The sequence below is a fragment of the Fusarium redolens genome, assembly GCF_020744475.1.
Source record: "Fusarium redolens strain MPI-CAGE-AT-0023 chromosome Unknown BKA55scaffold_17, whole genome shotgun sequence".
Lineage (NCBI taxonomy): Eukaryota > Fungi > Ascomycota > Sordariomycetes > Hypocreales > Nectriaceae > Fusarium > Fusarium redolens.
The window spans coordinates 491,076-517,871 of NW_025763680.1; the positions used below are offsets into that span (position 1 = coordinate 491,076).

Below are 26,796 nucleotides of genomic sequence, written 5' to 3' on the forward strand. Positions count from 1 at the left end.
GAGCCGACGATAAACTGGCTGGTGAGTCCAGATAGATGAAGTCCTGGCGCTTTTATAGCTTCACGGAATGCTCAGGACAGCCTTGGAGTTAGCCTGGAGTGATGATGAGGGGAAGTTGTAAATTCATGGTCTTGTTGGCGGCCTCACATCACAGCCTGATTATGAAAAGCTATCCAATAATTTTTGTTGCTGCATTGTGGCCTCAGGTATCATATCTACCAATTCTCGCTGCATAATCTGGTTTGTTAATTTTCTTGACAACATTCTGGCTGGATATAACACGCGTGGAATGGCTGGCTTCACCACCCTACGAGGTCGCACTTTTCTAACCTAGAGCGCAATTGTTGATTTGTCGCATCGGAGCAAGCTAATTGCTAGATAATTTAGGGGATAATATTCTTCCGCTTTTTCTTAGATAATTGCTGAATGGCGTGACAGCGATAGGCCCTATCGCCATCGTTAAAAGCTCTCACGCCATACCCCATGAACATGTGAACAGTGCTCTTATCGCCTATCACAAGCCCAAAATTCCCGAAGCATATCAGCAATGATATAATTCCAGAATGGATAAGAGCCTAGATCCCGGTATACGGAAGATATCCGGGCTGGCGGAACTCCATCGACTAATGAGATCTCCCAATGTCCTCCACGGTTCATCAAATTGCTGCACGGCAGTTATCTAGCAAATGATAGTCCATTGCATCATCAAAGCTATACAAACGACATGGATTCGTGCCTGCCGATCGCTAAACATAAAGCTATGAGAGAGTTCCCCAGAAGAAAATGCCGAGACGTCAAACCGAACTGCTGGATCTTTCGCATTCCCAAGATTCTTGGCCAAAATGTCGCTTCACATTCGGGCAGATGCAAGCGAGAACGGCATTGAGCCACCGCTTTCTCAAGCGGTCGGCTATGTCGTCGTTATCGCGATTGGATTTCTTATCGCGTTCATTATGATGTTTCTGACGCATATCTTGAAGAAGACGGTTGGTGAAGATAACAAGACGACCGAGATGTTCATGACAGCCAATCGAAGTGTTGGCACTGGCCTGACTTCATCTGCTGTTATTTCATCTTGGCTTTGGAGTACGGCTATGCTTGGAAGTACTCTTGTTGGATATAACTTTGGTGTCGCCGGACCATTCTGGTTTGCAGCTGGGTATGTACCATGTCCCCACAACCATTTTTGGTAGTTGACTCTTGTCAGATGCTCGCCCATGATCGTTTTCTTCGCTTTGCTTGGTATCTCCTGTAAACTCAGAGTACCCGAAGCGCATACACTACTTGAGATTGTCCGCATACGATATGGAACTTCTGGTCATATTGTTTGGATTGGCCTGTGCCTCATCAACAACATCATCGCTATCGCAAACATGTTGCTTGGTGCAAGTGCAGCGATCTCTGCCTTGTAAGTCTTCTGTCTTGTCCATTGAGTAGAATACTGACTCGATCAGATCTGGTATCCATATCATCGCCGCTACGTTCTTGCTACCCGTCGGCGTGGTGCTGTATACCTTTGTCGGCGGCATCAAAGCGACTTTCCTGACTGACTACTTCCATACGTTTGTGATCACGATCATCATATGTTTTTTCACAATCAAGGCATTCCTGGTCCCCGAGATTGGATCACCTGGCGGTCTATATGATCTTATCGTCCAGGTTGGAAAGGACCATCCAGTCGCTGGTAATCACGATGGATCTTTCTTGACGATGACTAGTAAAGATGTGTGTTAGCTACTTGATCATCATGAGAGACTCGCTTACAATATGCAGGCTATATACTTTGGTATCATCCATGTTCTGGCCAATTTTGGTCTTGTCATCATGGACACTGGCTTCTTTGCCAAAGCCTTCAGCGCTGCGCCTCAAGCTGTTGTACCTGGATATATCATCGGCGGCATTGCTTACTTTGCAATCCCATGGTGTCTCGGCACCTTGATGAGCTTTTCTGCTCTCGCTCTTGAGGATACTCCTCGCTTCCCTACATACCCTCGTCGCATGTCTTCCGTCGAGATCTCGAATGGTCTAGTACTACCTTATGCCGCGATCGCAATTGCTGGAAAAGGCGGTGCTGCTGCCGTTTTATTGATCACCTTTATGGCCGTCACTTCAACCATTAGTGCGCAAGTTATTTCGGTGTCGTCGATCATCAGCTTTGACATCTATCGTCAGTACTTCAACCGTCAAGCTACAGACCGTGATGCTATTCGATGGAGTCACATCGGTGTCGTCTTCTTCGGTCTCTTTTCCGCTGCCTTCTCTACTGCCCTCTACTACGGCAAGGTTGACCTTGGATGGACCCTATACATGCTCGGAGTCTTGACATGCCCTGGTATCTTCCCGACCGTCTTTACAATCCTATGGAGAAAACAGTCAAAGATTGCTGCCATTGTCTCACCTCTCCTGGGTATGGCGACTGGTATCGCTGTTTGGCTTGGCTCAGCGTCGTCACTGTACGGCGAAGTCACCGTTGCATCCACTGGAAAGTCTCTTCCTTGTGTATACGGAACTGTCGCTTCAGCTTTGAGCCCAGCTCTGTACTCAGTCGTCATCTCGCTCATCAAGCCTGCCAATTACCAATGGGCCGACTTCAGAAACGAGCGTCTTGCGTTCGACCAGGTCGGCTCAACAAAGGAAGAAGTGAGAACACACGAAGAAAAGGTAGCCAGCTACACCGAAGATAAAGCTAAGCTCAAGCATTGGGGCACTCTTGCGGCGATTTGGTCCGCTGCTACATTCTTGGGACATTGGGTTCTATGGTAAGATACTTAATCCCATTTCAGCGAAACCGTTACTAAAAATTGTTTAACATAGGCCTCTTCCGATGTACGCTGCCAAATATGTCTTTGGCAAGACTTTCTTTGTCGCTTGGATTGTTATCGCCATTATCTGGGTATGGGGAACCATGTTCGTTGCAGGTTTCTACCCCATTATTGATGGTTGGCCTCAATTGAAGACTGTTTATCGGGGCTTGAGGGGACAGGGTCCAGTTGAAGGTGAATCCAAAGTAGTCCAGAATGCCCAAAGTGATTCTTCCATCACTGAGAGGGACGAGAAGGGGAACAGTGGGATCCTGGCCTAAGAATAGTTGTCAGCGTGCTGTATATAAGAGATATAATAAAGATCCGGGTTGAAGACGCTAGATATTATAATATCTCTATACGGCTAGATCAATAGCGATGTTTGTTTTTACGAGTAAGTAAGATAGGAAAACATCCGTGGTGGGATTCAGTGACAGCCCCGAATCGGGCCTTGGCTTCCCCGCTTCGCCCCCGCCAGAGCCGATAGAGGCCGCGTCCGATAGCGGCATTAATTAGATTAGGCCTCCAGCCTCAACTACAACTCGTCCGGCTTATCACCCGCGACTTCATCTCTTCTCACTTCACTAGCATCTACGAACAATTATCCAAGATGCCTTTCACAGTTCTCTCAGACGCCAATGTCAATCACATCCTCGACACGTTATCTTCATCTGACGTGACCGATCTCGCAAACGCTCTCGAGCGAGCCCTCATTCAATATTCATGCAACAATGAACAGCAATACCAACCTCACCGTGCAGTCGTCAACAGAGATGGCCAAGTCAGCCTGTTCATGCCCGGAACTACTGACCAATTACTCGGCGTAAAGATCGTCGGTGTGACCCCAAGCGAAAAGCTCAAGCCATCTGAAGCAGGTCTCAAGAGTGTCTTGACTCTGTGCGACGCTAGAGGTCAGGCTATCGGAACGCTCAACGCAGCTGCACTCACTGCGTTCCGAACTGCGCTGGGCTCAATGCTGCCTTATCGATTTAGGCGTAACACTGAGAACATCGTGGTGTTTGGTGCGGGGAAACAAGCTCTGTGGCATATTCGCTTGGCGCTTCTGTTGAAGGAGAAGGATATCAAGTCTGTGACGATTGTGAACCGTTCTGCTGAGAGAACTCAACAGTTGATCGAGTCACTTAAGTCGAATGTTCAATCTCCATGGCCATCGCACATCAGCTTGCAGGCTTTTGATCCCAAGGGCGACCGTGATGCAGCTTTGGAGTCTCTGGTCGTCAATGCAGATGTCTTGTTCTTTACAACACCAAGCACGGAACCTCTCTTCCCAGCATCATACCTTACTTCTGAGAAGGCTCTAAGCAAGACCCGGTATCTCGCGGCGATCGGTTCTTACCGGCTTGACATGCAAGAAATCGACCCCGAGCTTCTGAAACAAGTCATCAACCCGTCTGGGCCCTTTTCATCTGTGGCGTATCAAGGCGGATCTGTTGCTGTCGACAGCCGAGACGGTTGCTTGCAAGAGGCTGGAGAACTGGTTAAAGCTGAGATCCCTACGGATAAAATGCTTGAGATTGGCCAGTTGTTCCAAAAGAAGAACACGGGGAACCCGGATGACCTGAACAAATGGCTTGAAACTGGATTTGTTATTTACAAGAGTGTTGGAACAGGTGTTATGGATCTTTCAATCGGTCAAGAGCTTCTTCGATTGGCCAAGGTGAAGAATGTTGGTTTGACTGCCGAGGACTTCTGAGGTCTCACTCAATAGACAGTGAATAGTTTAGATACGTAAAACAGTCATGCTCCCTTTCTAATGACTGTTTCCTGGTGATTCAGCGTCATGCTCAAACAAAAGTCATTATCAACCATAACGTGGGAGAGCGACCCCAGCCTTCTGGTATTCTCGTCGCTGATCCCGCATGTTCCAGCCAATATAAAGTCCCAATACTATCACCAAAACTGTCGCCATGTCAGCTGAGGATATTCCCAAGCAGATACTGCTGGTATGATACAGACCTGGAAAGACTCTATAGAGAATCATATGTCGATGAAGTCTGGTTCTCGTCACGGCTGGGTGCCTTGTAGCCCCTGGACTAGAAGCTGCTGTTTCATCCGATACACAATGGTCCTTTTCAAGTTCACTCGAGCCTAGAGCGCACTCCTGATACCCTCTGGCATTGTCTAGGATCTCAAGTACACGATCCTTGTTCTTGGGATTTATGCTTTGGATCCATTCACGTAGTGATATGCTTGGCTTTCCATCACGCGTATTCCACCCTGTGGCGTGCTCAAATAGCATCCCGTCATCATCGTCATGGATTTCAATCGTCAACGGACTTTTGGGTCTGGGAAAGTGAAACGTGGCATGAGTTGGACAGTGCAGGTGCTTGATGGTGATGAGAAACTCGGATGGGGCTCCGTGTAATAGAAACTGTTCAATAGCGAGACCGAAGCTATCAGTATGAGGAGGATATCTCATATCAATCCGGTATAAAAAACAAGAGACCGAGAATCTTTCCCAAACGGTCAGGCTCTCTGAAAGAGCATAGCTAGAGCCAACAGGCGAGCGGGGGCCTACCGGAAGAATTGCTGGAGGTTTATCATCAATGAGCAGCTGATTGGCCTCAAAAGAAGTTCGTTCAAGCGACAGGAAAGGACCCTTGAAGAAATAGCTCAACGCTTGTATAGGTAGACCATCTCGGAGATAGGTGTCCAGAAGTGCGTTGGCAATAAGTGCCCTCTTCCATTGCTTGTCGACAGCTCTGAGGTTATTCTTATACCCCCATTCAACGTACTCAACATGGCCTATGAGTGCAGCTTGACATATGGTACTGAATGTTTCCCGTCTTGTCATTGCTCCATAGCGAACCAAGCTTTGCAAGCCATGGTTGGCAAATACCTGGATACCCTGGTGCAAGAGAAGATGGCTTGGTTCAGGGACCAAGTCGAACGGATCACCAACCCATGACGAAATACACTGGAGAAAGTTATATGGGGGCCTGTCGATCTTCGCTGCCAGGCGCATCCATGTCACGCCAGCGCATGAAGGTCTAGCTTCTGACCTATTCTTCCTGAATTGTGCCGCCGCGAAGATCAAGTGTGACAGTGCATCAACACTATTGAAATCCTGGAGATATGAATGCATTTCTGTACTTATCTTTCCTCTCTCAAGCATCTCGGGAATGGATCGGTGAGTGAAGTTAAGGCCTCCCCAAGGTCCGTAATATCTTGCAGTTGACGGATGGCATTCAACAAGACCACCGCAGATACCACGAAGCCTTTTGCCATAAGTATCTGGTGTTTTATTGTCATCTGAATTCATTGCGTAACGAGACATAAAGTCTTCTCGTATCGAGAGCTCCGAGTGTCTCTGATAATCTTCAAGGAACGAAAACTCCATCAGTGCGAAGGTCAGATAGTTGTCCTTGGCAGTTCTCAATAGTGACATAGTTTGATAAGCAGTCTTTCGGCTATTTTCATCGAGGGCGTTGAGAATATGTCCAAACAACGCTTCCAGGCCAGGTGGAAGACCATCAAGGAGTTGAAGTAATTGGTCTTGTGATACGTCATCCTCGACCTTTTTCCGGACCTCATTAACTACCAAAAGTATCCAGAGAAAGATACCACTTGCTTTGCTTGGAATCGTTGCAAGTAAGTACTCTTTGAGGTCGGAGTTTGGAAGGTGGGATAATGAATCTCGCACATAACGTCTCATGTCGAACCAGGTAAGTTCGTGGAGTTGAAGCCGATACTCGGCCGAGAACCCGTTCAGAAACACATTATAGTCTCTGCTAGAAACGACCATTTTCAACCTCCCTTGGGAATTTTGGGCCCAATTTTTCAACAAGCTTACGAGATAAAGGTGATCTCTGCTGTGTGACCCGTCGTACTCATCTAGACCATCAATGAAGAAGCAGAAGCAGATCTTCGGAGCACATGAGTCAGTATTGTAGATGATTCGCTCGAGGGCAGACTGTGCAACATCGATCGGCAAGTCAAGATTGGTCTGTATCTGCCAATGACTATTCTCAACTTCCATCCAGAGTTCCGGTAACACCTTTCTGATAAGTGCGGGATAGGCGTGGAGGATGTCGTAGAGGAAAGATCGATAGAGACCGTTTAGTGACTTTTGCATCTCAGAACCGGGGTTCCAAAAGAAGAACTGCGTGATGAGGAGAGACCTGCTACCTGTAGCGAGTAATAAGTTTCTCATATCAGATCAAGCTCGGGATAAGCGAGACCTTACCTGCCCATTTCTCAAGTTCAAGCCGGTTTTGCGTATGTGTGCAAAGTAGTTTCATCAATGTGGACTTGCCTGAGCCCAGTTTACCAGAGATATGGAAGATGCCCTCCGGTGAAGACAGCCACTTGACGAAAAGGTTTCTAGAGTTCAATTTCATCTCGTACATCTCAAGCATATCGGATCTGCTCATCTCCGTTGACTCGTCCTCGAAGGTCTCATCATCTTCTACAAGCCAGTTGAAAGTCTGTTCATGAGGGTAATGAACCCTGTCATCTCTTTCGTGCATATTCTCAAACCGAATGCTTTCAAGAATTCGATTCTGATAAATGGCAGCAATAGCATCGTCCTGAAGACCTAGAAGACGGCGTAGTTGAGTACTGGCTTCGGTCCCGATTTGCTCGACTTGCACGCCACTCCTCAGCGCTTCTATATGCCTTTGAAGTTCTTCCAGTCGCGATGCATCGGTCTGGGCCATGGCTAAAAGCTTTTTCGAGTACACTGTCGAGTCTTGACTATATGCGATTTTGAGATCCTGTGACTGATGAGGACAAGAATTTAGGGAATCTGATACCTTGAAAGATCCACTAAGCCCAATGCTAACTGACTCCGACAGTCATTTAGCTGTTTCTCCAGATTCTTAATCTCGCTTTCGCAACTCCAAGCCCTGTATGCAGACCGATAGGTCTTAAAAGGGCTCTGACCTTTGGGTCTGATCTTATCGAGAAGGTCGAGGATCTTCTGCGATAACTCGTGGCATTTTAGCGCGAGGTCGTAAAGACCCCTCTGTTCGGGTAGGACTCTAGTTCGATCTGCTGGTTTAAGTCTCCGAGAGACTGCTTGCATCTCATCCACTATAGCTTTTCGCGTCTGGTTTCTCTCGACGCTACCGTCGACGGACTCACGGATTTCCCGCGCGCTCTGCAACAATTTGACACCCAGAGGGACGAAGGAAATGATGGCGGATGCCAGGCCAACGGCCGTGACAGGATCCATCGCGGATGGGACACTCGACCTTTTGGCGGGCGGGAACAAGTTAACAACTGCAGTAAGCTGAGGAAAATGGCTTTCTCATCACAGCCTGATTTAAAATTGTTGTTGCTCATATCTGCTGACTCGCAAGAATTCCACCAATTGAAGCTACAGAATTAGACGACTCAGCCCCATTAGGCATATTCAGAGAAAATGTACAATTTTGAGTTGACTCTATATAATCTATGACTGGTGTGATATTCTATGTCTAAGGTGATTCGTAACTCCTTCCCATTGCCATTTTTGTTCCATTAATGTTAAGACACAGTATTAAGTAGAAAGTTAGTAAGAAATGATCTCGCAATCCCTCAAGATCTAGCCCTTTTTTGCCATAGCCAACGCTTGTGCGGCCCTTGCAGAATACTTGCATCGCTGTCGAATAGCAGGACCATATTTGAAGAAGATGAACGGCATCGGTAGACAGGCGAGTGACAGAAAGGCTGGTACTGTGCTGGCCCACTGCGTTCCTAGGTTGTCGTACATCTGCTTAGTGAAGAGTGGAAAAGCGGCGCCGAATAGAGATCGCAACACAGCATTTGATGCTAGGACCGAAGCAGCGTAGATGGTGTACGCATCGATGAGATAGCTGAAGATGCTGTGGAAAACAAGAGACATGCCGAGACCGAATGGGACGCCAGCGGCTACTGGAGACATCCAATGTACTGAACGATACGATGTCCTGTCAATTGTTAGTAGAAGTGTTGAACGTAACAGCACTTGAACTTACCATGCGAACCAGAACATGCCAACAGGGACACAGATACCGCCGAGCATACATCCAGGCAGACGATATTCAGGAGGTACAGGTTCGTTGTTGAACCTTTTAGTAACCTTCATATACCATATGTTGATGAGTCCAATCGTGGGAATGGCACTGATCATTCCGACAGCAACACCTAGGAAAGCCAGACCTCCCTTACCAGCAGACCAACCCCTCTCAAGCTGGAAGACGACAGGGTATGCGCCAAACAGCATGTAAAGAGTTCCGAAAAGAATAGCGACATAGATTGAGAGAAGAAGGACGATAGGTTCGAAGCATAGGAGTTGCCAAGGACGAATAAGGGCCTTCTTGAGGACGACGGATGGTGGATCGGCTTTGCCTTGGTGTTCATAGATGGAGATGTAAACCTTGCCAGTCTTTTTGGACAAGAAGTCGGCTCGGTTTTGAAGGATGTAGGGAGCGTAGGTTTCGGGAGCGCAGCACATGTCGAGTACCCAGAAGAATCCGGCAACAATGGCCATCAATCCCATAACCTAGAGACTCTGGTTAGTGTATGATGTTAGAATCAAGAAATTATTCGACTTACCCATCTCCATCCTTGACCGTCACTCAAGTATCCACCAATAAAAGGGCCCAAGCTAGGACCCAGTGCAGGCGCCAAAGAGAAGAATGCCATAGCGATAGCACGCTCGTCAGCTTGGAAGATATCAGAGATGACACCGCCAGCATTGGTTAGAGGTGATGAGCCAAAGGTGCCGCAGAAGAAGCGAAGTACCAGAAGCGTGGCGACGCCATTGTCTGCCGTGCATGCTGCGCTAAACACGACATACAAGCCGTAGCTGATGACGAAGATAATTTGTCGACCATAGATTTCACAAAGTGGTGCCCAGAGGAGAGGTCCGACTGCGAAGCCTAGGACGTAGAGGGAGACACCAGCGGTGATGAGTGTATGGCTGGCCTTGAAGTGGATCATGAGCGGCACGATAGTACCTGTTATATGACATGTAAGCTACATCGATTGGCGAGGGCTATAAGACTGACCTGTATAGGCGCTAGAACTAAACGCAACAGCAAAACATGTTGCGGCTGAAACCATAGTGATGGTCCATTTCAACCACTTGGGCCAATTGAGCGGATTACCTGTATCATCAGGAATCCAGCTAACAACGAACGGATCTTCAAAAGAGCCTGATCCAGGATAATTATGGTTCTCAACAGCCTGATTTACTCTCGTCCTGTCAAAAAGGAGTTTTACCAACGAGCTATGTCGTGGTTTCGATTCTGGTGTTTTTTGTCGTAGTGTTTCATCGTCGCTCACACAAGAGCTAGGCAAATCTGGTCTAGAAGACATGATGATGTTGTGAATCTGCAATGATTGCTCATACTATTCCTCAAAAGGACTTCCAAGACGGGAGGATGAGCCCTTTATAACAGTATGGCGAGATCGGGGTTCCATTTCGTCGGGAGGGCCGGTGAGCGGGCCTCGAAGCCGGGGTGAGCAACAGGTGATTTCTGCTGTGACAACGGAGTCACAGGACGGATTTGGGAGTGGTGAGATCCAGATTTGGGCGTAAGGGGGCCTAACACCTTTCGATCTTGCGGGTATCAAGGAACGTAATTAGATCTTGATGACGAAGTCTGCATAATCTGCTGCGATATCTCCGGGAGTCGGGAAATCGCCGTCTAGCAGCGCCGACATTTTCGATAATTCTTGTTTGGATCCACTGAAACGTGGTTTTGACAGGTGCTAGACAGGGATGTTGTTAATTAGAGATAAGACGCTTGGGCTGTTGGAATCATGCTTAAAATGTCCGACGGAGTTTGTAGGGGGAAATGGATACGAAGAAAGCCGACTGTGGATCTGATCAGTCCACTATTTGCCGTGCGTTCCCTACCAAAACTCCGGCCGAGGTTTGATCGTAAATGGAAATGGGTCATCTCATGTGCTGGCAAGGCTGATCACATGTTGTTGAGCTGAAGAATAATTAGCGATTATAAATATTGGGACATGGTACTTCATGTGATTTTGGTACGAGTTATTCCATGTCTTTGTTACAAATGCCAAGACTGCCTTCTTGAGGCCATTAATTAATACGTGGCTAGCAAATGCAGCATGAATCGACGTTCAATCTCATAAATCTCATCAATATCATGATGCTACAATTATCGTATCATGTATCGTGAGTTTAAAGTTTATCGGTCACTTGGTGTTTTCCGTATCCAAGGTTTCGGCCGAAAGACGGATTTTAGTCTTGATCATGTGACGAGGTCAGGCAGTCATCAGTGGCGACAATTCAGTCTGCGCATTTGACGTCTCCATGATGCTTCATTTGGCAAATCAATTTCACCTTTTCCTTCTTTATCGCCACAAAATTTATTCCAAGCCCAAAACACCTTTGTAGGCAGTTTTACGCTGATCTGGGTCGCTGCTCATCAAGGTCCCCAACCAAAAGGTGTCCACTGAAGACGCCCAAATTGATAATCTCGAACTGAGTCACCTGCGACGCCAATCTTTACGTTTCACCTCTTAAAATCACGACTGGAGGTCAAGAATCATGGGACGAACTGAGCCGTCCGTTGGCCGACCACCGGCGGCTTTTCGCAAGGATGCACGCGCCAAAAAGGCAAAGGCCACCATCAACAAGGTCATTCCCAGCCTACTCCCTGGATATCCCGGTGCTCAGAAAGGAATCAATTCGGCAGAGCTTGTACCTTTCATCAATGGCCCAGTCTTGCCTGCAGTCTATGAGAAGCTCTTGAAGGAACAGAAGGATAAGGGCGATACAGCAACGAAAGGCAAATCTACAAATGGCGCTGAAGATCCCTATGAGAGCTTGGAAAAGCTTAAAACACCCAGAATATCATTTAGGGAAGTCGATACGCTTACGGCTGCGCGAGATCTTCTCAATATTGAGACACCGGTGGGCATCAAAGCAGATCTTGGTAATACTAGAGCTCATGTGACGATTTTGAACATGGGCTCACCACTGAACCCTGGAGGCGGATTTCTCAATGGTGCAAACAGTCAGGAGGAGTCATTATGCATGCGTACTACGTTGTATCCTTCTCTCAAGGACGAGTGGTACCGACTTCCCGAATATTCTTCGATTTGGACTCCGAATGTGTTGGTCTTCAGAGATGAAGAAGGGAACGATTTGGACAAGAAAGATCGATTTTACGTCGACTGTATCACAGCAGCTATGATCCGCGGCCCGGAATTCGAGCTCGACGGCGACGGAGTAGCATCATACGCCAACAAGAAGGATCGCGACACAGCGCAAGCCAAGATGAGGGCTGTTATGCGAATCGCTATGTTTAAAAAGTCCAAACGCCTCGTACTCGGAGCCTGGGGCTGTGGAGCGCATGGAAACCCCGTCGGTGAAATAGCAAGAATTTGGAAATCTGTTCTAAGTCCAAAATACGACAAGTCAAAGCCGTTAAAGGAGAGATGGGAATACATTGATGAGATTGTGTTTGCAATCAAGGATCACAACATGGCGCAGGCTTTTGCGGAAGCTTGGGGTGATGGTCTTGAACGGCCAGACGAAGGAAAGGACGAGATTAAAGAGGAACAAGAGGAGGATGCTGAGGTGGTTGATCTGACCGATGTCAAGACGCAAGAGTTGAAGGATAAGATCAGGGAGCTGGAGCAGAGGATCCAGAGAGTGAATAATCATAAGGTCTCGGATGGCTTGAAGACTGTTCTTGAGGGGCTGAAGAAACAACTCCCTGAAGAGGATGAAGTTTCGACGCAGGAGAGTGAATGGGAGGATGTCAAAGCTGAAGGCACCGGATCTAGCTGATCTGTCGATCTGAACGTTGACGTGGTATCGTTTATCGTCAAAGCGGACACGTCAATGCACTGATCTCTGGCAAATAAACAGCCATGCTTTCATCAGAATGGAGAACTGTTACCCAGGGTAGTATCAACACCTGGCTAGCATGAAAGGTTGATCTCGGTAATTTGATATCCGTAACCTCCGCATCCCTCACCGTCTTCTACACCGACCTAAGCCTGATCTATCTAATCACCAGACCAATTATCACATGTATCACGATCTCCATAGCAATAACATCATCTGAGATCTTTCATCTTGCTAGCCTATCACTGGTTGGTTCTGAGGTGCAGTGCGGAGGTGATCCCGCAACCCGGACCCGTCTCCGCATTCAGCTTGTGCTGGCGTTTATTGGTCGTCGCACTATCGCGAACACTTCACAAGTTGGGTATACTTGGTTACACTGAGACAACGGCATATAATGCTGGTATAGCTCTTGATCGACATCCTGTAGTCTATATAGTCTGCCGCTCGACCGAATGGCTTGGATTTTGATGTCCAAGCATCGTGAAGCATGGTAGTGCCAAGCAGGCAATTGAGTTTCTTGGTGAATTTGATGAAGCATTCCTTGACTCAGAACAAGTAACGTCTCCCTTGTAATTTACTGAGACCTAAGGTGCATTGCTGTGTATCATCCCAATGTTTATCATCAACATGGTTGCAGACCAACGTGTCATGTCAACAGCTGTCTCTGTTGAGTATTCGGACTTGATCATCATCCCGGAGTCCAATTATCCATGGACCACGGAGTTTCGCGTTTATTCGGCACTTGAAGGCCGAGCCGGTATTTCGGACGATCTCTAGATTGGCCTGAAGCTAGCTATCTCTTGTGCATGGATCTAACTTCAAGCCAATGTAACATCTCCGCATGCCTTCCTCAGAGTCCACTTCCCCAGACCATCAACCCGGGGAAAAGGAAACTTTAATTCTCCTTGGTAGCTATCACATAGCTTATAAGGTATTGGAGCTTCCCCTCAACATTCGTAGTCATCAAGCTTGAGCTCCCCTGTCTCTCATAACCCTCCCTACCAAGCTCCTTTACGAAACGCGTCTGCTCATATACCAAGCTCAGCATGTCTCCCCGTACCAGCATCAACGGCAAGCCTCGAAGCGAAGGCGAAGAGTTGGATCATGTTCATCCAACTCGGAGCATCCCCATCTCGCCAGAGTTGTTCGAGCAGCTTTATCTCCAGCCACAGAATAGGGTGAAGGGAGACCTTCGAAAGACCTTCGGCAACCCTACACCAGTTGGTATGTACTAGTGCTTCCGGTAATCCCTGTCATACTAATGAGTGCAGCTTTGGCTGGATTCTTGATGTGCTCCACGCCAGCATCCATGGGCTTGCTCGGATGGCAGGGAGCTGGTGGTTTTGCTGCTGCTGCGAACGTGTAGGTCTCACCATCCCTCCCATTGTGAGCAACAGCTAACAGACCGCAGTGGTGCCTACTTTGGATTGGGTGGTGTTCTTCTTGTCTTGGGAGGTATTGGTGAATGGATTCTTGGTAAGCATTATCTCAAGCTCATTGCAATTCTTCAACTAATGCCAGTCTTCTAGGAAACACCTTCCCATCAACCGTCTTCTTCACCTTCGGGGGCTTCTGGCTCGCATTCGGTACAACTGTTGTCCCTGATTCCGGCGCCTATAGCACCTACTCCACCGACGGTACGGCTGCCAATGGTCTCGCTCAGCCTCAATTCTACTCGACTTTCGCATTCTTCCTAATTGCTATGGCTATCCTATGCACTATCTATTCTATCGCGAGTATTCGAACGAATGTCGCTCTGTTCTCCATCCTCCTCTTGCTTGTTCCTTGCTGTAAGTCCGATAACCCCCATTTGTGCAGCACTCATTAACCCTCGTGATAGTCTCTTGCCTTGCCGCTGCGTTCTTTGCCGTTTCCCAAGGGAAGGCTAACCTTGCGCTCAAGTGCCAGCACGCTGGAGCGGGATTGTTGTTTGCTCTATCATTAATCGGCTGGTATATGTTCATGTCTATTCTACTTATGTCTGTCGACTTCCCCATCATGCTGCCTCTCGGCGATCTGTCGACTATCATCCGCGGCAAGAGTGATGCTAAGAAGGATGCAAGCAAGACGGTTTGAAATGGGTTACATGGCTTGAGTGATACTATCCTGTCTAGAGGCGGATATTCTTGTCATATTGGGAAAGGAGCCGTTGGAATTAAGGTCTTCGGTAGGAATCTGTCTGATAAAAAGCCCTGCTTCCTGTCGCATGTTGCTTTTATGCTTATATCTACGTTTATGGCTTGATTATAATGGACTGATACGTAATTAGTGTCAATATGACGGAGTACAAGAGAGTTTTCTGTAATGTTGCAAGCAATTTTCTTGTAATCTGGTAAGTAATGCTATTGACATGTCAGAAGCGTGCATTATACCATGTGTAAAGGTTGCATTTCTGTGATGTGGAGCAATGGAGTATCTGTCCAAGAAAACGGTAATCATGTTGTAAAGAGGTAATCGGGACGAAGTGGCGTAAGAGTCTATTTTGCTACAAAGGTCTTGCCCATCCAACTTGATCATGATACAATAGTATGGGTTAATAGTTATATCGTCTGGTTGATAAGCCATTAGTTCTACACCATATGGCTTATCTTATCAGAGATAAGCACTCTAAATGCTCCGATTAAGGGAAAGCTTGAGATATGATTCGGCTGATAAGGATTCTATTAGAGGAAATACGCGAAACCCAAACCTTAGTCAAAGGTGACTTACCCTGTACCTTTCCTCCTCTGCGGGCCTGTCGACTACCAATTCCTACGCACTATCTTTTCCTTATGTAAAATAAGTTAATCTTTAAATTTTTTACTATGGTACTAGGGAGCTGACTGAATCCCCTAAGAATGCTGAGGCCCAAACATGTGTGTTGTGTATGGCTTGACATTTTAATATGCATAGCTTGGTCTTATTTATCGTGTGTATCATGTTGCCGATATGAAGAAATATTACTATTGAATCGCCAATGAGGCCTAAAACACTACATAATCTAAGCAGATACAGATTGATCATGCATATCTTCCTTCTCGCCACGTCTGCCATGGTCAGGTGCGTGAGCCACTTCTTCTCTTTGGGCCATGATGGTTTCGAGGTTCTGAGCCACTAATTAGCATTGCACTCCGCCAACATAAGAGGGAGGGAGAGAGAGAACTTACAGGTCCCTCGAAGGTCTTCCCGCGAGCAATCCAGTAAATCGCAATTGCAAGGCTGCAGATTGCGATGACTACAGAGACATAATCTGTGATGATGTGAGCAGACGATTAATAACCGGAGACAGATAGCACGTACTCATTGTGTTTCCAGTGACATGTAACGATGGAGGGAAACAGAACAGCTGTGTCATGTGAGCATATCACTGCACTTGTAGCCGGAAGCCAACATACCACTGAAGTTACCGAGACGTACAGACAAGCAGTCCAGTTGACCAGATATCCCCAGAAGTTTCCAAGCTTCCATGGCGTATGGGGATGCTGATGAGGAGCGAGGATGCCTCTGCCTCGAATGACCAAGACAAAAATTGGGAAAGCGTATGAGATGTTGAGAAGAATAGTGCAAGACGCGATGAACGCGTTAAAAGCGACCGTAGGGCCTAGGTAAAGGGCACCAAATAGCACATTGAAGATGTATGTGAAGACGATGGTGCGAACTGGAACCTCCAGCTTCGGGTTGATATGGTTAAAATATCGCGAGAAAAAGAAGCCGTTATCTCGAGCCATGGAGTATATCAATCGACTTGTGGTGGTGATAGATCCGTTTGTGCCGTGGATAAAACACAAACCCAACATGCAGCTGATGATGGTAGATGCTGCTCGGCTGTTTGTAGCTTGGTCGAAAAGAGCGATCAGGGGTTGACCCGTCGGTGAGCTCACAAGTTTGTCAACATCAGTCAGACAGAAGAGGATGACCAGGATGAAGATCACGCCGCTACAAGACTCAGCATTCCATATCTTTTGTGTTAAGAAGGGATTCAAGACTCACGTAGAACCACCAACGCCAATGGCATAGACGATTGCAAGGGGAGCATCTAGATGGGGGTTAGGCATTTCTTCAGTCATATGCAAAACCGCGTCAAATCCAATCATGGATAGAGCAGATTGAAGGAGGCCTAGAAGCCATGCCATTCCATCGGACCATCCCGTCTCATTATTGAAAGTTGTGAAAACGAACTCGGCGCTGGTCTTTTCTGACATGGACAACAGAATGATGCTAATGATGACAACGCTTAGGATTGACCAGTAGACTTGGTGTCACAGTTAGAAAGTTATATGCTGGGTTATGGAAGTGGAAGCTTACGGGCGAAGTTGCTCCAAGGTCCAAGAATCGAATTTCCCCAGATGTTCACAATGGTCGAAAATGTGATGATGGCAAGGAAGACAAGGTATGTTGTCCAAGAGTCGACAGGTGATGATCTCCCCGACGCGACGACAATAGCGGCAGCAATGAACATAGCTGAAACCCATTAGCAAAAAGGCCTGGTTATTTTTACAGGGCCTACTCACCAGAGAAGATCGCTTCGGTTGTTACAAGGGTGAGCCAACCGGCAATATTGATCCATCCCGCACAAAGACTCTGGAGGTTATTAGCTTCTTTTCGCGTTATCGTGCTGGAAATTTGGACATACCAGAAACCTCTTCCATTTTTCACTACTGAGAGCGTACACGAAATGATATTGTCCGCCTGCTGTTGGCCAAATAGCTGCAAGTTCACCAAGGCTAAAGGCTAGAGCAAAGTTGCAAGCGACACAGAAGATGAAGCCGTATAGGAGCGCGACTGGACCTCCAGACGGCATCACGATACCAATTGTGCCACCCAACGCGATCCAAGTGCTGCGGAAGTCAGTTTAGTCAATCTTTGGCTAACAAGGGAAATGTGGATCTGCTTACTTGAGAATCGCGAATGTCATTGCGACCATAGTCAGCTTGCTCAGGCGCGGCCGCAAGTGACCTTCTGTAACCTGGTGAGGAGTCGGATCGGCCATGGTGAGAATAGCTGGCGAAATCTGCCAAATCTTGAGCTATGCGAGTCCTTGTTGCTCTCAGTAGTAGCTACGTTCAACACGACGGGATATATCTTAAATAAACCCCATCACGAAGCGTTCATAGACTGCAAGCGAGCTGATAAGAATGCCAAGGACTCCCCCCAGGGCCAAGACTGCCGAGATAAGCTTTTTCAGGGATGGTCGTTATCGTGCGGGGAAAACAAGCGAGATCACGGTCCTTGGTGTAACCCACGCGTTGCACTAGACACAATTAGGATGGCACAGTCTGGACTTACTTTGCTGGGAGTAGCGGCGTCGCGAGGCTCTTTACGGTTTGGCCACTTATCTACGTTCGCCGCATGGACACGGACGTGATTTAAATAGGTTATTGAGATATCCTTGGGCGCGTGATGATTTCAATATCATCTATTTGACGGAGTTGCTGTTGCGTCGTGCCTCGACTCCCCTCAGACCGAGTACAACATGCCTTAGCCTATCGCAAGTGGCTTTATGTTGCACAGCAGTTACGGGGCATTGGCGGTCGAATGGAGTCCTATCAAACTTCCGACGTAACCGCCTCTCTTGGGATACTGGATCCAGCCCCGATAATTTGCACCCGTGATGATCCCGCTCGCTGATCAATACTATCATTGAAACCTCCTTCTTTACGAATCAACAGCAGCTAAGCCGGTGTCTCAACTGCTCTAATATTAGAGTTTAACTGGGGTTCATAGTGATTATAGCTGGACTATATATGAAATATCGTCAGTCACATGCACTAACGGGTGTTAAAATGGATCAATTTGGTCGAAACTCTGCTACAAAATGTTTATTATGGTAATGATCAAAGGTTGCTGCTCGTCTTCAAAGTATGGTCTCCCCATCCTGGAGTCAACAGTAAAGCCAACGTAGTGTACTCCGAAGTGGCAAAGTTGGACCCAACTGCCCCAGCACCCGAAGGACCCGGATCGTGATATGTGTTGACAACACGAGCTCGGTTCTTGGTCACTTCAATAATCGACCCGCTCTTGATCTCGATGTCCTGCGGTCCCGTCCTCGCTTGATCGATTGTTGAGCAAATGCTGTCTCTCTCGATCAAGGCAACCATGACACTAGCGACCTCTGATGGCTCAACTAGAACATCCTTGTTGGTATCAATCATTGCAAGTTTATCTGGGTTCTCCATAAAGAGAGGCGTTTTGATGATACCTGGTGCGACTGCTGCGATACGGACGCCGACTTGGTCGATCTTGGCCATCGCGCGCACGAATCCACTGATGGCATGTTTTGTCGCGTCGTAGATCGCTGTAGAGAGACAGGTGTCTTGGGCGTTGGTGCTCGAGATTATGACAATCGTGCGAGGTTTCTTCTCGTATCTCAGAAAGCGGGAGAGGGCCAGTTGAGTGGTCCTGATGGGATGAACCAAATTGATGTCAATACTCGCGTAGCGTCCTCCGTGGAGACCATCCTTGCTCTGTGGGGTTCCAGGGGGATACCAGAAGCTGCTAAAACTCTAGCAAAGCGTTGGGTCAGTGGCAATCGATTCCCAAGACCCAGAGCACATACCGGTTCGTAAACTCCAGCGCCAGGGCAAACAATGTCAATTTCGCCAAATTCCTCTTTTGCCCTTCCGAACATTCGCTCCAGGTGCTTCCAGTCAGTTACATCAGTTTGCTGGAAAGCAGCTCGTCCCTTGCCCTCGACTGCGCCAGAATGCGCGTCCAACAGCTTCTGAGCTTCAGGACGCAGGGCGAGGTCGGCGAAAAGGACATTACATCCGCCACCCAAAAGTTGTTCGGCAAATGCGAGGTTGATACCACTACCAGCGCCAGTTACGATCGCGGACTTGCCTCCGATAGAATGGGACATATTCTGATATTTCATTGGATTTGGTCAGGGTTCGTAATGAGTGGCAACGGAGAAGAGGGAATTCAACGATTAACCCCTCAATACATATTTGAACGTTGTCCTTGATATCCCCCCTGATAACATGCCAAGATATCATAAGTTTACGTTCCATTAAACTTGACTACCCCATGCATCGAAGACAAGCCAGGGTGAATTGGGGAATCTCTATGGGGTGATGACCTGTAGTCGGTGCGGGGTTGACAAGACACTACTAAAGGGTCTGTCTGGACATATTCTCAAGACTTCGATGGGTCACTGCCATAGCAAGCTGGTTACTTGATCAGGAAAGGGGACCCTTGATGTTGGTCCCGCTGGTGATCCAAATCCACCATACCCAAAGCAGTATGTGTTGCCTGAATACCTCCATTCACACCATCTTGAAGCACGCAATCATGTACCTCCAGTATTAAAGAGCTGGATCGGAGGCTCAAGTCGGGTTGCGAGCCTTGCCACGCTAACTACTGTTCGACCCGATACCATGGAGCGAAGGACCGATACCAGGACATACAAGCTGAATCATGCGATGTGAGTGCATCCTGGGTCAACTCACTCAAGCTTTTGCATGCTAATGTTGAAGTTGATAGGATTCGCGTGAAGGATCCCAAAAGGACGAGTAAGTAAAAATCACAAATTCGTGGAGATTTACTGAACTGCTCTCTCATAGTTCAATTTTACGAGCTTCTTGGCCTCAGCGTTATCCAAAAGCTTTCATTTCCTGAGAATAAGTTCGATCTTTACTTCCTCGGTGTAGACAGCCCGGGTTCATCATCTCACGGGAAGTTCACCTTCGATCGCCAAGGCTTAATTGAGCTCACTCACAATTACGGCACCGAGCACGATGAAGATTATCGAGTGAATAATGGGAATGAGAAACCACATCTCGGCTTTTCACATATTTCCATCTCGGTACCAGATGTGCAAGCTACCTACCAGACACTGGCCAAGGCTGGCTATAAGTTTGAGCAGGATGCCTCCTTCAGGAACGACCCGGTGATAGCTCTGGATCCAGATGGTTACTGGGTCCAAATCACTGAGCAGGGTCCATCGAATAAGAGTTCGGCTTCTAATGCTCCTGCTCCATCCAGTGTTGTATGTCTGCATCTATCTCTCATATCATGAAATATCGCGAACTGACGTTCACGTAGAATCAATACGCCCTGCGAGTCACCGACGCCGCTCGATCTATTCGCTACTACACCGAGAACCTTGGAATGAAACTTGTCAAAACTATCGCGAGCGATGACGGGAACTCAAAAACATTTCTTTTGGGGTATCCTTCAACTGGTCCATTCACTGGAACAGAAGATCTGTCACGTCGCGAAGGATTACTCGCCCTCATCTGGCAAGGCGGAGAGAACGGGATCTCTCAAGTACATAATGGAAATGATCAGCCTCAAGGATTTGGCCATACCTGTAAGTTGATTGGCCTTGCCTCCATGGCTGAAATGACTGACTTTGCGAAAGGTGTTACTGTCGATGATATCTATGCAGCTTGCGCACGGTTGGAAGGGCTTAATGTTGCGTGGAAGAAGAGACTCACAGATGGAAAGATGAAGAACGTCGCATTTCTTCTTGACCCTGATAATTATTGGATCGAATTGGTGCAGAACGAAGGATTTACTGGCAAAGCAAATTTCTAGATTAGTCATTCAAAGATTCTGTAGCCAGCCTCAACGTCAGATAAATTCAGCTCATTGCTACCCAAAATCATTGCATCGTGAACTCTGTTGCTATCATATTATGCCTTGCTCATACACATGATAAGACAATGATAGTGTCAAGTTGACTTGCTGCTTTGCCAGAGTCTCCCTGGTCGCTTGTCGTTGAACCCCAGTTAGTCACTAACCGTGATTGGCAACTCTAACCTAGGTTTTGCACTAAGGTTTGCTACTCCAACCAATTAACGCTTCCCATCTGCCGAGGCAGCACTTACTGAATTGGGCAAGTGTAAGGAAGCGAGCAGCTGGGTGAACTTCGCAGTGATGGATCAACTTGGAGTAGCTGTAGGCCTATCTTTCAAGCGTCAACTGACATGCGGGGCTTTTTAGCTTGTTACGTACTATAGTTGAGCGTTGAGACATGCGAGTGTAAGCCATCTTCTGGGAAAGCTCCCCCACCTGATACTGAACGGAATGGAGCCGAGGTGGAGAGCTCAGAGGGGAGCTTTACTTGGTGACGGCTTTCCCATCGTAGTAGAACGTGTCGAGCACCCGATTCCGTACAATAATTAACCAAGAACAGATCGGCTAAGGGTCTTCCTTGATCCCAAGAATCAACCCATGCTGATTATAGGCAAAGATTGGAACTTCTCAAGTTGCGATTACGTTTCTGTATCGCATCCGCGGTGTTGTTGAACAACTATTTGATGCAACCAAACGCCTTCAACTGAAGCATGTCGCATCAAATTCACACATAAGCTCTGGTAGCAATCCACGTTACAATGTCAGGTTCAATCCCCCATCCCTTCGATCCTCTCAGTGGTGAGGAGATCCGGCTCGCTACTTCTGTTGTACGCAAAGAGCATGGCGATGCAGTCCACTTCCACGTCGTGACTCTCCAAGAGCCGCGCAAGGCTGAGATGGTTGCTTGGCTTGCCAATCCCTCCAACGGCGCTCGTCCTCGACGTGTCGCAGAGGTTGTCATCATTGATCCACGAGAAGGCAAGGGCCATGTCTATGATGGCCTGGTAGACTTGAAGAGTCAAAAAATCACAAAGTGGGAGCGCGCTGAAGGACAACAACCTATCGTAAGGACACCCGCTTGAGATTCCATGCGAACGAAGAAGCTAACTAATGACTACCTTGCAGCTAATCGTCGAAGAACTCCTCGAAGTCGAAGAAGCCTGTCGCAAAGATCCCCAAGTCATCGAACAATGCCGAATCAGCGGAATCGCCGCAGACGAGATGCACAAAGTCTACGCCGACCCATGGACCATCAGCCACGACCCTCGCTACGGAAGCGGTACACGCCTGTTCCAAGGCCTGATGTACTTTCGCCCAGAGGTCGACAATTGCCAATACCAATACCCTCTTGACTTCCATCCGATCTATGATCCCAGGAAGAAGGAGATCATCGCTATCGACATTCCTCGCGTTCGACGACCCCTTCAGAGAAACAAGGCTGTAGACTATCATCATCTGTATATCCAAAAAGAAGGCTGGTATAGAAAGGATTTGAAGCCGATTTATATCTCACAGCCTGAGGGCGTTTCGTTCAATGTCAACGGGAGGGAGTTGGAGTGGCAGAACTGGAAGTTCCACATTGGCTTCAATTATCGCGAGGGTATTGTCTTCAACAACATTACGTTCAACGATAAGGGCAATGTCAGGCCGATCTTCTATCGCATGTCGCTTTCTGAGATGGTCGTTCCCTAGTAAGTCACTTTACATGGCACTTGGCTTTACGTCACTAACCCATGCGTATAGCGGTCATCCCGAGCCTCCGCATCACCGCAAGCATGCCTTCGATCTCGGAGAGTATGGGGCTGGTTATCTGACAAACAGTCTCTCTCTTGGCTGTGACTGCAAGGGTACGTTACTTGTTCCGATCCATCTATGACGGTCCCTGTACCTAACTCAAAAGGTGCCATTCATTATCTGGACGCCGAACTGCCGACCCAGACTGGTCAGATTCGCAAGATTGAAAATGCCATCTGCATCCACGAAGAGGATGACGGTATTCTCTTCAAACACACCGACTTCCGCGACAACTCAACTATTGTCACGCGTGCTCGAAAACTTATCGTCCAGCATGTCTTTACTGCTGCCAACTATGAATACGCCATCCAGGTACGTCGAGCATTTATATGAGATGGCTCAGTTGCTGACGCAACGTAGTGGGTGTTCCATCAGGACGGCACCATCCAGCCCGACATCAAGCTTACTGGTATTCTCAACACCTATGTCATGAACCCCGGCGAGGATTTGCAAGGTTATGGAACTCAAGTCAAGAAAGGTAAGTCTTCTAATAACAGATACGGTCTTTAGACTGACCATTACCAGGTGTCAACGCACATAACCACCAGCATATCTTCCTCCTCCGCATCAACCCAAGTGTTGATGGACACGAGAACACAGTCCACATGGTTGATGCTGTACCTTCGGAAGCCCCAGTTGGCAGCCCAGACAACCTCTATGGCAATGCCTTCTATGCTAAGCGCACTCGACTTGAGACGACGGGTCAGGCTATCACCGACTACAATGGTGCTACGTCTCGCTCCTGGGACATTGTCAATGAGAACAAGCTGAATTCCGAGAGCGGAAAGCCTGTCTCGTATAAGCTTGTCAGCCGCGATGTACCCAACCTGATGCCAAAGGAAGGATCTCTTGTGTGGAAGAGAGCGTTCTTTGCTCGTCATGCTGTTCATGTGACCAAGTGTAAGGCATTCTTCATCCTTAAGTTTATGTGCGTGAAGCTGACCATTTCTAGATGTGGATGACGAGCTCTGGCCCGCTGGCAACCACGTCGCTCAGACCTCCGGTGAGCCATCCAGAGGCCTTGGAGCCTGGGTCGGAGACGGTACCAAGAGCGTCGCCAATACTGATATCGTCCTTTGGCACACGTTCGGCATCACGCATTTCCCCGCCCCAGAAGATTTCCCAGTTATGCCCGCTGAACCGATTACCCTTTTGCTCAGACCCCGTCACTTCTTCACTTGTAACCCTGTCATGGACGTGCCTCCTTCTTACTCGATCACTCCCAGTGAAGTGTCTGTTAAGAAGGCTGGATTTGACACTACTGATAAGGTCAGCAAGTTGGCGGCTATGAGTGACTCTTCGTGCTGCAAGCCACCTAAGCTGTAAATCAAATTTGTGGAAACAGGCATGAAGGGTGTTGTATGCGATGGAAGATTATTCTATTTCGAATGTAAACTACAATCATATCATTACAAATACATGTTGGACTACACTATCCCCAGTTCGACTTCAAATTCCGACTATCCATCACATCTATCCAATGCGTGGCATACTTCGCGCATTGTTCCGTGTCGTAGGCTTGCCAGATAGCTTTAGTCAAATCCTGGGCCACGGCAACTGGTTTCGGTGGAAGTACTGTCTTCAACGTCTCCAAACGATCGTGAAGGAATTTTCTTCCAGCCATGATTTCCGCATTTGTATCTGGATCTGGCTCTGGTTCTGATTCCTCGGGCGGCTCATCGTGAAGGCCGGCGAAGTCAAGGTAATTGATCATGTCGCAGTCCTCCAAGCTGGTGTCTTGGCTGAAAGGAATATCTCTGGGCACGTCGACTTTAGCCTCCAGATGTTGTCGCCTGAGTCCAGTGCTGGCCGAGACGCAGAGTAGTGGCTGGGTCATTTTGCTACCCGAGTCTGTAGGCAATAGCTTCAGTATCCCCACCAAGCTCAGAGCGATGGGGGTAATCCAGTTATCCCACAAAGCTTGAGCATCTTTCGCCTGCGATTCATCCAGCTCGTGTCGTCTTACGATAAGTTCCGGAAAGGTCTGGTATAATTGTAAAAGGGTTGACTGGCGGTAGGCCTCAGCAACAGTGAACAAGTGTTGATTGGGCGTCTTCTTGTCATTTGTCTCTCCAATTGTCTCGCGGCATTCCACATCGAGATGACAAGTCTGCTTCTCCACCACGGCAGCTTCTTCAATGAGTTGCATGGCAGCGCTTATGTTAGCTGATGCAAACATGTCTTGTGGTTTCCGAATCTTGCGCCGAAATTTGTGACAGAGCTTCATTGCGCGCATGAACAGTTTGTAGCTGTCACTCGAGACCCCAGTCCATGGATGTGGAACCTGCTCAATTGGATCCGCAGTCACAGGCGCAGTCACAGGAACTGCTTCCTCGATGTCACCCATTTTTTCCATCTTCTGTAGGCTTTTGCAGCTCGATGTTACCATGGATAAAAGCATCTCGCAATACAGCCAGCTCTTGTTGAAGAAGGAAAGAAGTTTCCGTTGATCTTCGGATAATGCGTGCTTATTCTTGTTGACAGCATGAAGGATGGCTTTTGCTTCGCATAAGAACGGCAATCCCAGATGGGTTGCATTGAGCCAGCAAATGCTTGTCCCGATACCCATGAGTGAGAACAGCAGGCTGGTGGGTACTGAGTGAAAGAGCTGATGGGATTTGACAGTATGTAAGTCAGCTCTCATAATCTCGGCTGCCGCTTTCATATTGGTAATGGATGTTTGTCGCATCATTGACACTTTGGCAGATAGGTGCGCCGCGGACATGGCTTGCAGGCTGAGGTAAACAAGCTCACAGTTGGACCATAGGGCGGCTGCGATGGTGCGGTTGAGATTGACGTCGGAATCGTAATTTGACCACAGAGAACAGACATGGCGAAACCAGTATTCGATGAGGACAGATGGCGTGTATGTGATTGCATTTGGTGTCATCTCGAAAGTGAGTCTGCCAGGATCGACTGTTGGTAAGGGAATGTCAAAATCGAAGGCCATGTTGCCAGTCGGAAGTGATACAATCTCTGAAGAAGAGTTTAGGTCTTTGTCACTTTGAACAGACCCTAATAAATCGTCTCCCCACTGCAACGGTGACACGGAGGAAGTCATGTTCGATAAAGAGTAAGCGTCGTGGTTGTCGCTATCTATGCCACCAATAAGATGACTTGCATCCTCTTGTTCTTGTTCCAATTGATGTGAGAAGAAGTCACTTTCTGTAGACATCGGGAACAAGGGCGATACAATGCCGTTCAGATGAAAGACAGACGCGCTTGCAGCTGGGTCAAAGTCGCTGCATACAACTGTCGTTGCGGAAGCCATAGAGCTTATCCCAGCTACTGAGGCACTCTCAGATCTATATGAAGTCTGAGAGTGGGTGTCTGATTGAGCTTCCGTAGACTGTGCTGAAGGTGAGCCCTCTGTGCGCGACTGGCGAGGACGCGATTGAGGCTGTCGGGGGCGCTTCTCATGCTTGGTAGACCAGCGAACATCCAGACGGTATCCACCGCATTTTTGACCACGTGCAGCACATGACTTGCAAGTTGGTTTTGTTTCGTCGCATTTTGCCTAGAAGCATATGAGTATGGGCTGAATGAATGGGGATAGGACCGATGCCTACATGTTTCGACCTGCATGTTACGCAACCGCCCCTGGATCGGGCAACTCGGCCTTGACTGGGTTGTTGAGGAGGCATTTTTTTGGTGAACAAGGGATGAAAAATGACCGAATACTCTTCGAAATATTAGTTTGTAAACAGCAGAAATGATGATAAATATTGTCACAAAGTGACTGTTACTCAATGCCGTCAGTTCAAGTCCAAGATAAGGATCGGTAGAAGTTGAGATTCAGTGGTCTTACCCCGCAAAATGCCAGGC

The 26,796-nt window shown here is 47.8% G+C and overlaps 10 protein-coding genes across 10 annotated transcripts; 6 read left to right on the forward strand and 4 right to left on the reverse strand.

Moving 5' to 3' along the window:
- Positions 1–461: 461 nt before the first annotated feature.
- Positions 462–3,279, forward strand: BKA55DRAFT_579464 (Sodium:solute symporter family-domain-containing protein). The gene is made up of 5 exons (XM_046193862.1): positions 462–1,159; positions 1,208–1,408; positions 1,455–1,725; positions 1,774–2,759; positions 2,815–3,279. The coding sequence occupies exons 1-5, from the start codon at positions 843–845 to the stop codon at positions 3,080–3,082; spliced, it is 2,043 nt and encodes a 680-aa protein (XP_046044560.1). The 5' UTR covers positions 462–842; the 3' UTR covers positions 3,083–3,279.
- Positions 3,280–3,411: 132 nt separating this feature from the next.
- Positions 3,412–4,515, forward strand: BKA55DRAFT_522534 (uncharacterized protein; the record flags this gene model as incomplete). Its single annotated transcript, XM_046188587.1, has 1 exon — positions 3,412–4,515. The coding sequence occupies one exon, from the start codon at positions 3,412–3,414 to the stop codon at positions 4,513–4,515; it is 1,104 nt and encodes a 367-aa protein (XP_046044561.1).
- A 54-nt stretch (positions 4,516–4,569) lies between these two features.
- BKA55DRAFT_138418 (uncharacterized protein) lies at positions 4,570–8,061 on the reverse strand. The gene is made up of 4 exons (XM_046184884.1): positions 7,577–8,061; positions 7,009–7,517; positions 4,779–6,950; positions 4,570–4,721 (listed from the first exon to the last, which is right to left on the reverse strand). The coding sequence occupies exons 1-4, from the start codon at positions 7,996–7,998 to the stop codon at positions 4,624–4,626; spliced, it is 3,201 nt and encodes a 1,066-aa protein (XP_046044562.1). The 5' UTR covers positions 7,999–8,061; the 3' UTR covers positions 4,570–4,623.
- A 288-nt stretch (positions 8,062–8,349) lies between these two features.
- BKA55DRAFT_522455 (major facilitator superfamily domain-containing protein) lies at positions 8,350–10,106 on the reverse strand (the record flags this gene model as incomplete). The annotated part of the gene is made up of 4 exons (XM_046188584.1): positions 8,350–8,713; positions 8,762–9,288; positions 9,342–9,745; positions 9,797–10,106. 4 exons carry the CDS (start codon positions 10,104–10,106, stop codon positions 8,350–8,352), a joined length of 1,605 nt encoding a protein of 534 aa, XP_046044563.1.
- A 1,204-nt stretch (positions 10,107–11,310) lies between these two features.
- On the forward strand, positions 11,311–12,558 carry BKA55DRAFT_521775 (uncharacterized protein; the record flags this gene model as incomplete). The annotated part of the gene is made up of 1 exon (XM_046188536.1): positions 11,311–12,558. One exon carries the CDS (start codon positions 11,311–11,313, stop codon positions 12,556–12,558), a length of 1,248 nt encoding a protein of 415 aa, XP_046044564.1.
- Positions 12,559–13,664: 1,106 nt separating this feature from the next.
- Positions 13,665–14,694, forward strand: BKA55DRAFT_543987 (GPR1/FUN34/yaaH family-domain-containing protein; the record flags this gene model as incomplete). Its single annotated transcript, XM_046190650.1, has 5 exons — positions 13,665–13,842; positions 13,890–13,980; positions 14,030–14,094; positions 14,148–14,408; positions 14,459–14,694. The coding sequence occupies 5 exons, from the start codon at positions 13,665–13,667 to the stop codon at positions 14,692–14,694; spliced, it is 831 nt and encodes a 276-aa protein (XP_046044565.1).
- Positions 14,695–15,523: 829 nt separating this feature from the next.
- On the reverse strand, positions 15,524–19,456 carry BKA55DRAFT_666982 (amino acid permease-domain-containing protein; the record flags this gene model as incomplete). Its single annotated transcript, XM_046197800.1, has 13 exons — positions 15,524–15,703; positions 15,765–15,847; positions 15,898–15,943; positions 15,993–16,533; positions 16,588–16,849; positions 16,903–17,058; positions 17,109–17,178; positions 17,231–17,435; positions 17,493–17,623; positions 17,884–17,985; positions 18,402–18,405; positions 18,484–19,100; positions 19,154–19,456. 13 exons carry the CDS (start codon positions 19,454–19,456, stop codon positions 15,599–15,601), a joined length of 2,625 nt encoding a protein of 874 aa, XP_046044566.1. The 3' UTR covers positions 15,524–15,598.
- A 517-nt stretch (positions 19,457–19,973) lies between these two features.
- On the forward strand, positions 19,974–21,250 carry BKA55DRAFT_708708 (Glyoxalase/Bleomycin resistance protein/Dihydroxybiphenyl dioxygenase; the record flags this gene model as incomplete). The annotated part of the gene is made up of 5 exons (XM_046200743.1): positions 19,974–20,020; positions 20,080–20,108; positions 20,160–20,584; positions 20,641–20,908; positions 20,960–21,250. The coding sequence occupies 5 exons, from the start codon at positions 19,974–19,976 to the stop codon at positions 21,133–21,135; spliced, it is 945 nt and encodes a 314-aa protein (XP_046044567.1). The 3' UTR covers positions 21,136–21,250.
- Positions 21,251–21,715: 465 nt separating this feature from the next.
- BKA55DRAFT_652424 (copper amine oxidase) lies at positions 21,716–24,297 on the forward strand (the record flags this gene model as incomplete). The annotated part of the gene is made up of 7 exons (XM_046197345.1): positions 21,716–22,241; positions 22,303–22,868; positions 22,921–23,024; positions 23,078–23,283; positions 23,332–23,449; positions 23,497–23,871; positions 23,924–24,297. The coding sequence occupies exons 1-7, from the start codon at positions 21,936–21,938 to the stop codon at positions 24,295–24,297; spliced, it is 2,049 nt and encodes a 682-aa protein (XP_046044568.1). The 5' UTR covers positions 21,716–21,935.
- A 106-nt stretch (positions 24,298–24,403) lies between these two features.
- On the reverse strand, positions 24,404–26,615 carry BKA55DRAFT_543992 (uncharacterized protein; the record flags this gene model as incomplete). The annotated part of the gene is made up of 2 exons (XM_046190651.1): positions 24,404–26,488; positions 26,541–26,615. 2 exons carry the CDS (start codon positions 26,613–26,615, stop codon positions 24,404–24,406), a joined length of 2,160 nt encoding a protein of 719 aa, XP_046044569.1.
- Between the last annotated feature and the right edge of the window lie 181 nt (positions 26,616–26,796).